At 42.5% G+C, this 16,978-nt stretch overlaps 1 protein-coding gene across 1 annotated transcript in view; it reads right to left on the reverse strand.

Annotated features, from left to right (window-relative positions):
* Positions 1–16,978, reverse strand: part of DISP2 (dispatched RND transporter family member 2) — a 69,045-nt gene continuing 52,067 nt past the window's right edge. Inside the window, exons 6-9 of the mRNA XM_033953252.1 lie at positions 13,765–13,880; positions 13,448–13,569; positions 7,216–7,313; positions 1–3,144 (exon numbers count right to left, since the gene is read on the reverse strand). Of these exons, the coding sequence (XP_033809143.1) occupies positions 127–3,144; positions 7,216–7,313; positions 13,448–13,569; positions 13,765–13,880 (3,354 nt within the window). The 3' untranslated portion in view covers positions 1–126. The remainder of the gene's footprint in view (positions 3,145–7,215; positions 7,314–13,447; positions 13,570–13,764; positions 13,881–16,978) is intronic.

The following is a 16,978-nucleotide window of genomic DNA, read 5'->3' on the forward strand; positions in this document are numbered from 1 at the left end:
GAGCAGGTTGATACAAATTTAGTGCTTGGGTCAACATCACTAAGGCATGTTTCGTTTGAGTCATTAAGAACATCAAAAGAACTACCAGAGGAACAAAAGCATCTGGAAAATTCATAGTTCTCAGGCTCAAGGAGTTGTTTTTTTTCCTGAATTTGGGACTGATTGTAGTCGAACATTATCTCTAGCACCATGAGAGCCACCTCTCTGAATTTCATCATCCATGCTGGCAGAATGTAAACGAACCATCATTGACCCATTCCAGGGCTTTTGTTTATATTTTTGATATCTACAGTCCTGGTAGAGTCTCTCACCATTATCTTCTGTTTCTATTCCAAAGTTGCTTTGCTTGTAAGGAGATGATGTCTGCAAGGCAGGGCACTGATTGAAAGTGACATGATCGCCAACATTTTCTTGAAACGTTTGTGTATCTACATCGTGATCTATTTCCACTTTGGGACACATGTCCTGGAACTGCAGGTCTTCAGAGAAGACAGGACGGTTGGATAGCTTACTCGTACAAGTACTGTTATCAAAACTGCTACTAAGGTGCCTAGCCAAAGGTTGAAGCTCATACTGTTCTTGATCTCTATTAGATTCTTGAACTTTCAGTAACCTGTTGTGTTTCTCATGTTCCCTACAGGCGAAAGTTCCATTTTGCTTGGTATCATCAGGATATTCCTTTAAGATGCTAGAGCAAGGCCAAAGAATCTGACCACAGTTCCTCTTTGGTCCAAAAAAACAGCACAAAGTCTGAAAAAAGAAGCTGGCGAATGCACAGCTGATGCACTTAATCATCATAATGAATATGCCCAGCTTTCTGTATGCTACAACTGTTGCTGGCAGCATGATAACCCCCGCTGAGAATAATGCAGAAGCTCCCATGGCAGTTGCGCAACTCATCTGCTTCAGAGAGAAGGCTACTCGACTTAGACGATCAGAATGGGGGCACAGATGATAGGAAATGCAGTAGTTTACAGTAAAATCAACAGAGAGACCCACTGCCGCTGAAATGAAAAGGCATTCCACTGCATTCAACTGCCACTCTAAAAGGACCAGAAGTCCCATCGTTACTAACACAGTACCACCAATTGCTATTATCGAGAAGATACTGAGAAGCACATTCCATGTGGTGAGCAGTAACATCACAAAAGAAATTGCTATAGATAAGCCAATTACCATCATGGTTTCAGTGCTCAGGCTATGCTGGATACTGTACAAGTCCAAGTTACTTGTGAACCACCCATTCTTGAGTCCCATAGGAGCAGTCTTTATTTCATTTACTAGCCAATGACTTATTTTGTTGTAGAATAGCTTGACTTTGCTGTAATTGAAACTGTAATGATAAATAGACTGAAATTCTAGCACCAAAGCCACTAGATTGCCCTTCACATCAAATCTGGAACCCAGATCCATGGCATTGGTCCTGTCACTACTTTGTTCTATGATCATCATTTTCATACAGTGCAGGAAGACATCACTTTGGTATGGGAAGGAAAAATGATTACAGCAGAAACTGAGATTGTGATCTGTTTGAGAGCATTGGCGGCTTCCCATCCACTTAAGAAACTCCTCCATGAAACAAACAGTGTCTTTTTTCTCCGTGTCATGATAATAAAAGGTTTGGTTTTTCACTTTGTGGCAAAAATCCAGCAGCCACTTTTGAGTTTCAGGAGTCTGTATGGTAAATGTGGCATCTGTCACAAGTGTCCCATTACTCCTAGGGTTAAAATGGTCCCCATTGTCTACTGGCATAATGCCCCAGACCAGCATGACTGGCATGCGCTTTTCTTCTCCATGCTCCACTCTTTCAAACATGAACTGTTGACAGTATTCAGCATCGTATCGCTCAAAGGGGTGGCTTAAGCGAAATACTTGAATAGATGATATATCTGACGTTGGCAGTTTCAGTTTAGGATTAAAACAGGCAATGTATGCACCCCCTATTGCTAAGGCTGCAAACCAGCAGATCCAAATATATCGAAATTTAATGACCCCACATGGAAGGAGCTTTTCAAATAAAAGTTTGGAGGTTTCAGACAAGGTGGTTTGAAGGTCCCTAAATCTATGATAGAAAGACAAAATGATTCTCTTGTGTCCACTACTATTCCAGTAGTCTTCTGGCTTATACATGCATTTAGTTGCTATGTAATGTTCATAAAGCACCATAGAGGCCGGAAGCCACATCATCATGAATACCAAGTTAACTAACACAGAGGTGCCCATGTAGATGGCAAAGAGGCGAACAGCAGTGATGTTACTCATGTAGCTGGTAAAGAATGCTGCTCCAGCCGTAAAGGAAGACACTAGCATTAGATATGCAAAATGGTGCATGGTTTGACTTACCCTTTGCAGCAGACCCGCCGTTGGGTTGTGAACCTTACTGCAACTCCACAGGTCAAAAAAGACAAAGGCATGGTTGGCACACATACTGGTAAGAATAACTATTGCTGTCAGGTTTACAAAAGGAAAAAATGTAAATCTAAAGGCCACTGTATACAAGAAGAAAGAAATCATCAAAGAGCTCATGATAGCCATCATTACCATAAAAGTGATAAAAACAGAACGTAAATAAAAGGACATGCATAACAAAATTACTAATATTGCGAGCACAGGATACACAGTATCCAAGGTAAGATAGTGCTGGAACAATGTCTGTTTAAGACCAAGGTCCATCCCAGTAATTGATGTGTAATTGTCAAAGAGATTCCAGGATTCCAGGTTGTCCCGGTAGATGCTCATCATGGAGGCACCTTTTTTTGTAGGCAAAAACAGAAGGCTGTATTTCAGGGATGGCACCTGATAGTCTTTAGTTTGTGGGCTCAGAAAGTCTTTGTCCACCAGGTAATGAAGAAGTTGATAAATAGCACTGAAGCGAGTGCACTTTTCGGGGACTTTGGCACATTGGGAATGCTTCTCTTGCCCAGTCCTTGGACCTATACAGGAAGGAATAAGCATACCACTGTGATAGTCTGGGGCACAGGAGCGAAGGAGTGCCAAGGTATGGGAAATATCCATTTGAGTAATCTCCAGACATGAAGTCCTGTTGTAAAGGGCAGCTATGTAGTTTCCCAGAGACCAACTTGGGCAGCATTCATTGGCCTCAGTGCGTTCACAGAGTTCTGCAAAAGTGGTGTGGGAACGGATCTAGTAAAAAGAAATAATACAGCACAAGATTAGAGCTCGTACCGGTACATCTTTAACAATTCCTATAACTTGGCTTATTTTGTGTTAAAACAAAACCAAGCAAACAACAAATTGGCTAGAAACACTTGAGGGGAGGAGCAGGACATGAGCTAGAATCAGAGGCATAACTGGGGGTGGGGTACATTGAACATAAGAGTTGCCGCTGCTGGGTTAGACCAGTGGTCCATCATGCCCAGCAGTCCGCTCATGCGGCGGCCCTGTTAGTCAAAGACCAGCGCCCTAACTGAGACTAGCCCTACGACAGCCTCCGGGAGAGCGTTCCAATTTTCTACCACTCTCTGGGTAAAGAAGAACTTCCTTACGTTTGTACGGAATCTATCCCCTTTCAACTTTGAAGAGTGCCCTCCCAAATAGATTTTGGATATACACTTCTCCCTCTAAATCCGCGATTTCAGTACCCGCAGATTCGGTTATTTGCAATTTTTTGGGGGGGAAAAGAAATGCTGTATCCTGGACCTTCCCCAGACCTTACCTGGTAGTCTAGTGGAATGGGGACTCAAGACAACCATTTTGATGACGGCTCTGCGCGGGGCAGGAGCGTAGGAAGATCGATCCTGCCCCGCATTGCTGCTAGACCACCAGGTAAGGTCTGGGATGCAGGAGGGAGGCGGGGGTGGGTCAGAGCCAGCCCTAAAGGTTATTCGCAGTTTTTTTTAATATTCGCGGGCCAGCTCTGCCCCTAACCCCTGCGAATATTGAGGGGGGAGTGTAATGTCATCTGTTTTACAAAGGGACTGCTCCCCTGACATCAAAACCTGGCTATGCTGTTTTGCTAGCTTTTTACTATCTGTTCCTTCAAGAGAGACTAACAGCCTCTTTTACAAAGCTGCGCTGCGCTAATGGCTCGAAGCCCATAGAGATTTAAAGGGCTTTGGGGCTGTTGCCGTGTAGCAGCTGCTAGTGCGGCTTTGTAAAAGAGGCCGTAAGACTCCACTCTTGCTAAGATTACTTTTTTTTTTTTAATAAAGCTCCACAACAGTAGGAACAGTTAACTCCTCTACAAACTTAAATAAATAAATATCCCAGTGGGAAACCAAATAAGTCATAAGATAACTTTCTGCTAGTTTTCTAATATTTCTAATAAATAATGACAATCCAAGATTCAGGTTTTCTTTTTCATTTTGCTTCCAAAATTTATAAACATGAAGATACTGTACTACAAAACCATATTTTGAATTATATTTTGTCAGTAAAGAAAGAACAGAATTGAAATAAAGCTGTAAATCTGTACATCAGCTGGCTAATGTTCAGCCTCAGCAGTTGGCTTTTTTTTTTTTTTTAATTAAACACTGGCTGCTGTGGCAGAAATAACTCCAGTTATTCAATGTTTTTATCCAGGGCTGAATATCAGGATTCAGTGGTGACTAGTACTATTATGCAGATGCAATACTGACAACATTGTCCAGATAAGAAACTAGAAAAAAATAGGACAATTTATTTAGGAAGTAATTCTCTACAGGTTGTCTAAAGTTAGGTGCCAGAATGCTGCACAGTAAGCTTGACTTCTATAATTGTGGTGAAATCAGTTAGCTTAGCAGTGTTTAAAAAAGGTTTGGATAATTTCATAGGCCATTATTGAAATGGCTTGGGGAAATCCACTGCTTATTCCTAGGATAAGCAGCATAAAATCTGTTTAGTAAAACAGCTAGGTACTTGGGACCTAGGTGGGCAACTGTTGGAACATAAGAATTGCCGCTACTGGGTCAGACCAGTGGTCCATCATGCCCAGCAGTCTGCTCACACGGCGGCCCTTAGGTCAAAGGCCAGTGCCCTAACTGAGACTAGCCTTACCTGAGTACTTTCTGGTTAAGCAGGGACTTGTCTAACTTTGTCTTGAATCCCTGGAGGGTGTTTTCCCCTATAACTGCCTCCGGAAGAGCGTTGCAGTTTTTTACCACTCTCTGGGTGAAGAAGAACTTCCTTATGTTTGTACGGAATCTATCCCCTTTTAACTTTAGAGAGTGCCCTCTTGTTCTCTGTACCTTGGAGAGGGTGAACAACCTGCCTCTATCTACTAAGTCTATTCCCTTCATTATCTTGAATGTTTTGATCATGTCCCCTCTCAGTCTCCTCTTTTCAAAGGAGAAGAGGCCCAGTTTCTCTAATCTCTCACTGTATGGCAACTCCTCCAGCCCCTTAACCATTTTAGTCGTTCTTCTCTGGACCCTTTCAAGTAGTACTGTGTCCTTCTTCATGTACGGGCGACCTGTGCTGGACACAGTATTCCAGGTGAGGGCATACCATGGCCCGATACAGTGGCATGATAACCTTCTCCAATCTATTCATGATCCCCTTCTTAATCATTCCCAGCATTCTGTTCGCCTTTTTTGCTGCCGCCACGCATTGCGCGTTCGACTTCATTGACTTGTCGACCAGTACTTCCAAGTCTCTTTTCTGAGGGGTCTCTCCAAGTACTGCACCGGACATCTGTATTCATGTATAAGATTTTTGTTACCGACATGCATCACCTTACACTTATCCACGTTAAACCTCATTTGCCATGTTGTGGCCCATTTCTCAAGCGTGTTTATATCACATTGCAGGTCTTCGTAATCCTCCTGTGTCTTCACTACTCTGAATAACTTTGTATCATTTGCAAATTTAATCACCTCACTCATCATACCAATTTCCAGGTCGTTTATAAATATGTTGAAGAGCACGGGTCCAAGCACTGAACCCTGCAGCACTCCACTCATAACGTTTTTTCAGTCCGAGTATTGTCCATTTACCCCCCACTCTCTGTTTCCTATCCGCCAGCCAGTTTTTAATCCATGTGAGTATTTCACCAATTCCATGGCTCGCAATTTTTAGAAGTAGTCATTCATGCGGAACCTTGTTGAATGCCTTCCGAAAATCCAGATATACAATGTCAACCAAGTCACTCTTGCCTATATGCCTGTTTACTCCCTCGAAGAAGTGCAGTAAGTTGGTCAAGCAAGATCTTCCTTTGCTGAAGCCGTGCTGGCTAGTCCTCATCAGATCGTGTCCGTCAAGGTGATCAATGATGTGGTCCTTTATCAGCGCCTCTACCATTTTTCCTGGTACCGAGATCAGACTCACCGGTTTGTAGTTTCCCAGATCACCCCTCGAACCTTTCTTGAAGATTGGCGTAACATTTGCCACTTTCCAGTCTTCCGGAATCCTTCCCGATTTGATCGACAGATTGGCTATTAGTTGAAGCAGTTCAGCTATAGCCCCTTTCAGTTCCTTGATTATCCTCGGATGGATGCCATCCAGTCCCGGGGAAACAGGATACTGTGCTTGATGGACCTTCAGTCTGTCCCAGTATGGCAATTTGTATGTTCTTAATCAACAATTGCACATGTAATTGCCATTATAGAATACTAGCCTAAGTCTACAGTTAATGCACCTAATTTTAGGCACAGCACTTGCGCTAGTGCAACAGCTGGTGTAAATGCTTTCACCTAACTACTGTCAAGTGCATAACTGTTAGCATTCTAAAACATATGTACATGAATGCTGGGCACACCCATGACCCACCCACATTCCATCCAGGTCCACCTCCTCCTTTTGCAGTTGTGCATCATAGATTTTCAACACTCAATTTCTGGAATTCTAACTAAGGGTATAACTGCTAGTTAGTGTCAACTTGCACCAATTATAGCCAATAATTAATTGTTGATGCTATTTAGCAGCTATTTATTAAATTAAATTATGCATATAAATGGCACACTTCTACAACTTGTTTGCGTTAAGGTTTAAAATGTGCATGCAAGTTTATACAATGAGGGGTTTGCTGTGTCCTATTTTTATCCAGATAGTTATCAGGTTAGTGGATGGAAAATCAGTGCTAACTAGATAATTCCTAACTCTGCCTTCACACTGCACTATCTGGATTGCCGAAGCAGTCCACAAGCATAGTGACACTATCCAGATATCCGTGGACAGTCCCAGACAGTGAACATATCCAGCTAGCTTCCAAAGTTATTTGGATATTTGCCTTTAAATATTGGGCCCTAGATCTCTCTCATTTTCAAAGTGATTACTGACCTTGTCTTGTTCTATTTGACACATTGACTGGATTGCTTGCAGGTTCCATAGGCTTCCAGCTGTTTTGGAGATGAATATGAGCTGTGAATAGCTCTTTCCTAGAACAGAATATTAAGTGCTGAAGTTTGCAAATGACACAAAATTATTTAATGTTAAATCGCACGTAGACTGTGTGAAATGGCAGGAGAACCTTGGGAGGCTGGAAGACTGGATGTCTAAATGGCAGATGAAATTTAATGTGGGCAAATGCAAAGTGATGTACATAGGAAAGAATAACCCAAATAATAACTACATCCTGGTTCCATATTAGGCATCACTACGGAGGAAAAGGATTTAGGTGTCAGTGTGAACAATATGTTGAAATCTTCTGCCCAGTGTGTGATGGCGGCCAAAAACAACAAATAGAATGATAGGAATTATTAGGATAGTAATAGAGAGAATAAAACAGAATAACATAATGCCTCTTTATAGCTCCACAGTGAAACTACACCTTGAGTTTTGTGTGCAATTCTGGTTACCACATTTCAAAAAAGATATAGTAGACCTGGAAAAGATAAAGAAGGGTGACCAAAGCAAGGGTATGAAACGACTCACATGAAGAATGATTAAATAGATTAGGATTCTTTAGCTTTGGGAAGAAATAGCTGAAGGGGAGATATGATGTAGGTCAATAAAATCCTGAATGGAGAGGACAAGGTAAATGTGAATTGATTGTTTACTATTTCTAAAGTTTTTCTAAGGTTTTTTTGTTCTTTGAAAACCACCTAGGTTTTTAGGCAGTGCATACATTTTAAAATAAATAAAGTGCAAAGATTAGAAGATGCTCCATGAAGTTACATAGTAGCACATTTAAAACAAATAGGATTATTTTTTTTTTTTCATTAAACCTATAGTTAATGTCTGGAGCAAGTGGTAAAAGCAGTTAATGTAGCTGAGTTCAAAAAGGTTTGGACAAATCTCTGAAGGAAAAGGCACTATAAAAGCAGGCTTGGGGGAAGTCACTACTTATCCCTGAGGTTAAATAGCATGGCATCTTGCAAATTTTGGGACTCTGACAGGTAGTGGCATAGTAAGGGGGGAGAGGGTGCGATCTTGCCATTCCCCGTACCTTTTTTTACTTCCCCAGCGCGAGGTTGCTGCCCGTGTCGGCATCAGTGCTCTCTCTGATGTCACTTCTGGAACCCATGCCTAGGAAGTGGCATCAAAGGGCGAGCTGACACCGATGTGAGCGTGCTGCTCGTGCTGGAGAAGTTAAAAAGGTACGGGGAAAGGGAAGGGGGTGCCGCTCACCCTTACTATGCCACTTCTGTTGCTGACAGGTAGTTACGACATGGATTGGCCACTGTTAGAACCAGGATACTGGACTAGATGGACCCTTGGTCTAGTCAAGGGGTAGGCAATTCCGATCCTTGAGAGCCGGAGCCAGGTCATGTTTTCAGGATATCCACAATAAATATGCATGAGATAGATTTGCATCTCAAGGAGACAGTGCATGCAAATCCATCTCGTACATATTCATTGTGGATATCCTGAAAACCTGCCCTGGCTCCGGCTCTCAAGGACCAGAATTGCCTACCTCTGGTCTAGCCCAGCAAGGCAACTCTTAAATTTTTAATGCCTTTGCAAAATTGAAAATACAAGCATACTTTTCCAGCCTTTCCAAAATACATCCACAACGTGCTTGCTTGGAAACTGCATGCTGCAGATCTACATACAAGTATGTAACTAGCATAGTTCTAAAATAGCTAATTACACAAGTAAAAGCCATGCAAGCCTTCCAAAATGACCTAAGTAGATTTCTATATTGAGGCATGCAATAATCTTTGAATTTGCTTATACACATTTTACTTGGCTTTCTGACTTGAAACTACAGGAGAGGATAGTGAAATTCCTAGAATCAAATGGGTTACACGAAGCAAGACAACACAGCTTAACTAGAGGTAAATCGTGTCAAACAAATCTGATTGAATTCTTTGACTGGGAGACCAGAGAAATAGATCAAGGAAGTGCGCTAGATATAATTTACTTAGATTTCAGGAAAGCCTTTGACATGGTTCCTCATAGGAGGCTTTTGAACAAACTTGACTGGCTGAAGTTAGGATCCAAAGTGGTGAACTGGATTAGGAACTGGTTGGGACAGACAGATATCAGAAGGAGGTGGTTAATGGAATTTGCTCAGAGGAAGGCAAGATGAGTAGTGGAGTGCCTCAAGGATTGGTGCTGGGGCCGATGTTCAATATGTTTGTGAGTGATCAGTGGTGTACCTAGCATATGTGACACCCGGGGCCCATCATTTTTTGGCACCCTCCCCATCTGTACGAAAACATGATTTTAGTAACAATCCATATGTCACACATGAGTACCTAGGAAAAGGCAGCATCTTACATATGCAGTAAGCAGTACAACATCAATACACTCATTGTAAAACTAAACAAGCCAGACTAGTACAGATCAATCCTACACCGTCAATCCTAACAGAAAACCATGCCTTTTGAACACACAGAACACAGAAAACACCTTCGCCTAGTATGGAATATGTCATCACAAACTAACCCCTCCCCCTTTTACACAACTGTAGTGTGGATTTTAGCCACGGTGGTAATAGCTCTGACGCTCATAGAATTCTGGGCATCAGAGCTGCTACCACCCGGCTGGCGCTAAAAAACACTCCACAATTTTGTAAAAAGGGGGATAAAATAGAAATACATAGATAAAGGTTAAATTGAACCAGCAAGAAGCTGGACTCTGCATACAATGCAACACCACAGAAACAGTGACACATGTCTCCTAAAGCAATAAATAAATAGAAATTTTTTTTTCTACCTTTGTCTTCTCTGGTTTCTGCTTTCCTCATCTTCTTGTTACTCTCTTCCTTCCATCCACTGTCTGCCGACTCTCTGCCCCTATATGGCATCTTCTCTCCTTCAATGCCCCTTCCAGAAACTGTATGCCTCCCCCTTTCATCTCTCCTTTCACCCCCATTGGTCTGGCATCTCTCTCCTCTCCTTCTCTCTCCCACACCTCTCTTCTGCAATCCCTTTCTTCCCTCATTTTCCTTTTCAGTTTATTTTCTGCATCCATCTAGATTATGTTCTTACTACCCTCTCATCAATTTCCTTTTTTACTGTCTACCTATAGCTCACCACCTCTTTCCCTCACCCCCTCCAGTATTTCCCTAACTCAATCCTTTTCCCCCATCATGTGCCCTCCTTTTATTTATCCCCTCTTTCCATCATCTGCCCTCTTCTTTCGCCTCACTTCCATCATCTGCCCCTTCTCTCTCTTTCCCCCCACTTCCATCATCTGCCCTCTTCTCTCTCCTTCTCTCCACTTCCATCATCTGCCCCTTCTCTTTCCTCCCTCCTTCCATCATCTGCCCTCTTCTCTCTCCCCAGTTCCATCATCTGCCCCTTCTCCTCATTTCCATCATCTGCCCCTTCTCTCTCTTTCCCCCCACTTCAATCAGCACCTGCCCCCTTTCGCTCCCTACAACCCATTTCCATGCAGTATTGTTCCCCCTTATGTCTCTTTCCCTGCAATTCCTTCAGCATCTGCCCCTTTCTCTCCTTCCACTACGCATCCATACCACCCTGACCCCCTTTGTCACCCTTCAGCATGATTCCATATCACCCTGACTCCCCTTTGTCACCCTTCAGCGTGATTCCATATCACCCTGACCCCCCTTTGTCACCCTTTACCATGTTTCCATAGCACCCTGACCCCCCTTTGTCACCCTTTACCATGTTTCCATAGCACCCTGACCCCCCTTTGTCACCCTTTACCGTGTTCCCATAGCACCCTGACCCCCCTTTGTCACCCTTTACTGTGTTTCCATAGCACCCTGACCCCCTTTGTCACCCTTTACCATGTTTCCATAGCACCCTGACCCCCCTTTGTCACCCTCCACACCCTTTCATGCAACCCTGACCTCCTTTCTTTCTCCATCCCAAAGATCCCGCGATGACTGCTTCTGATCCGATGGAAGAGGTAAGTGACGTCGGAGGGGGCTGGGCCGGCAGACGCAGTTAGTTGCTGCAAGATCCCGCGATGACTGCGGCTGCTGGTTCCCCTCCCGACATCACTTACCTCTTCCCAGTCATCGTGGGACCTTCTTCACTTCAACGCGGCTGCAGACTCTGCTCTAAGTAGGGCAGCCGCGCTGAAGTGCGGTTTGAAGCAGCGCGGGAGGTTCCGGATCCGGCCAGCTGTGCACCCATTTGGAGCGTGCACCCAGGGTGGACACCCCCCCCCCCCCCCCCGCGTCCACCCCTTGGTACGCCACTGTGAGTGATATTGCTGAAGGGTTAGAAGGAAAGGTTTGCCTTTTTGCAGATGATACCAAGATTGGTAATAGAGTGGACATCCCAGAGGGAGTGGAAAACATGAAAAAGGATCTGCAAAAGTTGGAAGAATGGTCCGATTTCTGGCAACTAGAAATCAGTGCAAAAAAGTGCAGAGTGATGCATTTGGGGAGCAGAAATCTGAGGGAGATGTATGTGCTGGGAGGCAAGAGGCTGGTATTCACAGACGGGGAGATAGACTTTGGGGTGATAGTGTCTGATGATCTGAATGTGAGAAAGCTGTGTGACAAGGCGGTGGCTGTAGTCAGGAGGATGCTAGGCTGTCTAAAGAGAAGTGTAACCAGCAGAAGAAATGAGGTGTTGATGCCCCTGTACAGGTCATTGGTGAGGCCCCACTTGGAGTATTGTGTTCAGTTTTGGAGGCCATAGCTGACCAAGGATATAAAAAAACTTGATGTGATCCAGAGCAAAGCAACAAAAATGGTAGAAGGTTTGCGCCAAAAGAAGTACAAGAAGAGACTAGAAGATCTCAACATGTATACTGTGGAGGAGAGAAGGGTCAAAGGTGATATGATATGGATATTTGAAAGGTATTAATATAGGACCAAATCTTATATAGAGAAGGGAAATTGGTAAAAGTAGAGGACATAAATTGAGGTTGAGGGGTGGTAGATTAGGAATAATGCTAGGAAATTCTTTTTTCACGGAGAGGGTGGTTGATGCCTGAAATGCCCTCCTGAAGGAGGTGGTGGAGAGGAAAACTGTGATGGAATTTTAAAAAGCATGGGATGAACATAAGAACATAAGAATTGCCACTGCTGAGTCAGACCAGTGGTCCATCATGCCCAGCAGTCCGCTCACGTGGTGGCCCTCTGGTCTAAGACCAGCACCCTAACTGAGACTAGCCCTACCAGCGCACGTTCTTGTTCAGCAGAAACTTGTCTAACTTTGTCATGAATCCTTGGAGGGTGGACCACTAATTAGAATATGAATGAGCAAACTTTTATGGTCTGAATCCAGCAAGGAGTTGTTTTGTATAGGCTGGAGCGAGCTTCAATGGCAACTCCAGTAATTGGAACCTAAGAACAATACCTGGCCCAGAAATTACAAAGAAAAAATACATTTTCAATTAATCATGAAATTGTCATTCATGTGATTTTACAGGGCAGACTGGATGGACCGTTCAGGTCTTTATCTGCCGTCATTTACTATGTTACAAAAACCTGTGGCCTGGCTGTCCTGAGTAGGCCCGCTTTTACTATCAGAAGCTAAGCAGGGGCAGGCCTAGCTAGTACTTGATTAGGAGACTGCATGGAAAGACCAGGTGTTGTAGGCTGAGGGGCGCTATGTTGGGCAGCAGTGACATAGTGGAGCTGCACACTGCACGGGAAAAGGCAATGGCAAATCACTCCTGTACTCTGCCGTGAAACACCGCAGGGGGAGATTCCTCACTGTACATGTTGCCATGAGTTGTTGACTTAACTTGGAGGCATGATCCATCGAGGTTACATAAAAGGTAGGTCATAAATACTGATTTTCTTATTTAATGCCTGTGTGAATAGAAGGGGATGAGAAATGGCTCAACCACAAATTCATAGGTTACTCTTTTCACCCCTAATTCCAGAAATCAGTATTTGATTTTGTCTGAGTACAGGTCTTGCTTATCTCAGGTGGAGGGGAAGATATTCTTTGGTGGAACTTAGCAAGTAAAATGTAATAATATACTGGGATTTTGGTTCAACATTGCCTTGATAATGAATGTGACTGTTGGGCAGACTGGTTGGACCATGCAAGTCTTTATCTATCATCATTTACTATGTTACTAATCATGTTTCCCCTGATAGAAATTTTAATAATTCAAGCTCTGATCTTTTGAAATTTTCCTTGGCATCTGCTCCTTCTTCCATGGTTTAATAATGGATGACACTTACCTGGTGGTCCACAAAAGGAGCCATATTTCCCATGATCCTGTACCACCATTCTGCGTGAACGAGGTTCCTGTTTGCTGTGTATTGTTTTATCTGTTCTGCTGTTACGGTCAATATCATTGTAGCTGGAAAGAAATTGTCATTCAAATTAATTGGAAAAATCTAGGCTGGAAATGTTGAAGACTTACAATAAGTTCTTATTGTGCCACTGTAAAAGAGTTCCAAGATTTTGCAGAGCCAACTCTCCAAAAACAAAACTCCATTTTAATCTCTGATCTGCAAACCACATTAAAAAACCCCAAAACAAAACAATCACCTACCTATTCTTTTCAGTGTAAGGATAAAGGGACAGAGTCTTCTTATAACCAGTGTTACTCTGTATGTTCTTCCATACAACCAGCTTTCTTCCAATGTCAGTGTCCCGAGGCTCAAAGCCCTGCAATCATTATCAAAAAAGCTACAATTAGTTTATTAGACATAGAGGAACATTTTCAATATAACGTCTAAATCCATTCCAAATGCCCAAAACTCCAGTAGCGAAAATGACCATTTTCAAACCAGAAAAACGTCTTATCTTTTTGTTTAAAAAAAGGCCATTTCCTAAATGTCTTTGGCTTCAGTGTGTCTATCTTTTTGCAACATAAAAAAAAGATCCAAATGAAAAACTACATTGACCTTCAAATAAAAGGCCCCGGGTACACATCTCACCATAACACTTTACATTGTATGGTGAGTCCTCCAATCTCACCTACAATCTATTGTACCCAACTGTATACCTCCCAATACCCTTTATGCCTGTAGATCAGGGGTCTCAAAGTCCCTCCTTGAGGGCCGCAATCCAGTCGGGTTTTCAGGATTTCCCCAATGAATATGCATTGAAAGTACTGCATGCACGTAGATCTCATGCATATTCATTGGGGAAATCCTGAAAATCCGACTGGATTGCGGCCCTCAAGGAGGGACTTTGAGACCCCTGCTGTAGATGTTATCTATATGTGAATACAGTAGGTGTGTTTGGTGGACTCACATTTTGCACCACAATTGTACTAGTTAAGAGTGGGATAGGAGCCTGGGTCCCCTTCTCTGAGTCCACTGCACTGACTACCAGGCTACTCCAGAGACCTGCTTGCTGCATAACATCTGAAGCTGTCATACAGGCTGATATGTACTATTTCATTCATATCTTTGGGGATGAGAGAGGAGCAAGGGGAGCCACGTGTTCATGCTTCCAGTGGTCATCTGATCAGTTTGGCCACCTTTTTGGCACTTATTCATTACTGAAACAAGTCTAGCCTCAAATGTCCAATGTTTGCCCTGGATGTTTTCTGCAATGTTCCATTATTACAGAAAAACATACAAATCATGCTTGCCCTAATCCCACCCAACACCCCCCTCCAATACCCCCCACTTGAGATTTAGACACACTTCAAACAAACAGCATAGAAACCCATCTAAAAATGTATTTCGATAATGGCAGTTTGGATGTTTTAGCAAATAAAACATCCAAATGCCATTTTATTCCATTTTGTGGATGTTTGTCTCTTTTGCAAATGAGCTACATAACAAATTAGTGAAAACAAACTCCTAATAGAGGCTCCAAAAGTGAATGGCACAAGTCCCTGAAAAATACCAAGCTGCAAGTTGTGCCAACATATATCACAGAACCCCAGTACATATATGGGAAAAACATTCTATATAAAATGATCCTTCTCATACTCTTCCTTAAATGTTGAATATATTATTCAATGCAAAAAAAAAAAAAAAGAAAGGGAAGGGTTTGTATCAGTGTGGACAAAGTGTGGGTATGGAGCCTTAATAAACATTGCCCATCCAAGGATGGAAGTAAAATAAAAATATTTATATTCGAAAGAATATTAAAGCCTGTTCTTTTCATAGGTGTAATAAACTGAAGAAAGTCTCTTGGAATGCAATTACAATCTTACTGCAGCTCTGTTCTTGTAAGGGCCCCACAATTTCAGGCCCGGATGCTCTAAAATCACCATGATTGTCACTAAACTGCTTGAACCGGTTTAGCATCAACCTAATTTAACTGACCAATGTACACAATGGTTCACCAAATGCTTTTCCGTGCATGAGTTGCAGCTTTTGACTCTGCTATGCAATTAAAACGAGGTCATTAATATTAAAATCAGTCCACCAATCAATGTCTTAACATCGCTTTGCGATGCACAAAATATACATAGTAACATAATAACATAGTAGATGACGGCAGATTTCCTAAAAAAAAAAATATGACCATATCACAGAGGCATACCATGACTCGCACTGGCTTCCAATAGAAGCGAGAGTGCACTTCAAATTCCACTGCTTACTTTACAAGGCTCTCAGTGGAGAAAGCCCAACCTACTGGAATAACCGACTAAATCAATCCTCCTCAACCAGACACAGAAGATCCCACTCACTATTCACTCACCCATCATCCAAAGATGTCAAACGAAAAAAAACTTTATGATAACCTAATAGCCTCCAAAGCAGCTAAACTGAACAGACAAATCACCACTCTGTTATCTTCGACTACAGACTACAAAGCCTTCAGGAGAGATATTAAAACCATACTCTTCAAAAAACACATAAAACCTATCCAGCACAACCAATCCCAACCCAATATCCAACACTCTATTTACCCTTAGATCTCTCTAATACTCTTTTATCTACCAAATATCTAAAACCCATAATTTCACCCTATTCTTATCTCCTAAAGACCTCTACTTCCCTTTGGTAACTCTTTACCCAACATATATTACCTTAAAAATTTTGTCATCGCTTATTCTATTCCTTCAAATTTTGAATGTAATTTTTGTTTTAGTTTGGATGTAATCCGCCTTGAACCGCAAGGTAATGGCGGAATAGAAATCACTAATGTAATGTAATGTAATAAAGACCCGAATGGTCCATCCAGTCTGCCCAACCTGATTCAATTTAAATTTTTTAAATTTTTTCTTCTTAGCTATTTCTGGGCAAGAATCCAAAGCTTTACTCGGTACTGTGCTAGGGTTCCAACTGCTGAAATCTCTGTTCAGACTTACTCCAGCCCATCTACACCCTCCCAGCCATTGAAGCCTTTCCCAGCCTATCCTCCACCAAAGGCCATATACAGATACAGACCGTGCAAGTCTGCCCAGTACTGGTCTTAATTTAATATTTAATATTATTTTCTGATTCTAAATCCTCTGTGTTCATCTCACACTTCTTTGAACTCAGTCACAGTTTTACTCTCCACCACCTCTCTCGGGAGCGCATTCCAGGCATCCACTACCCTCTCCGTAAAGTAGAATTTCCTAACATTGCCCCTGAATCTACCACCCCTCAACCTCAAATTATATCCTCTGGTTTTACCATTTTCCTTTCTCTGGAAAAGATTTTGTTCTACGTTAATACCCTTCAAGTATTTGAACGTCTGAATCATATCTCCCGTCTCTCCTTTCCTCTAGGATATACATATTCAGTCTCTCCTCATACGTCTTCTGGCACAAGCCTCCTATCATTTTCGTCGCCCTCCTCTGGATTGCCTCA

The sequence above is a fragment of the Geotrypetes seraphini genome, chromosome 7, assembly GCF_902459505.1.
Source record: "Geotrypetes seraphini chromosome 7, aGeoSer1.1, whole genome shotgun sequence".
Lineage (NCBI taxonomy): Eukaryota > Metazoa > Chordata > Amphibia > Gymnophiona > Dermophiidae > Geotrypetes > Geotrypetes seraphini.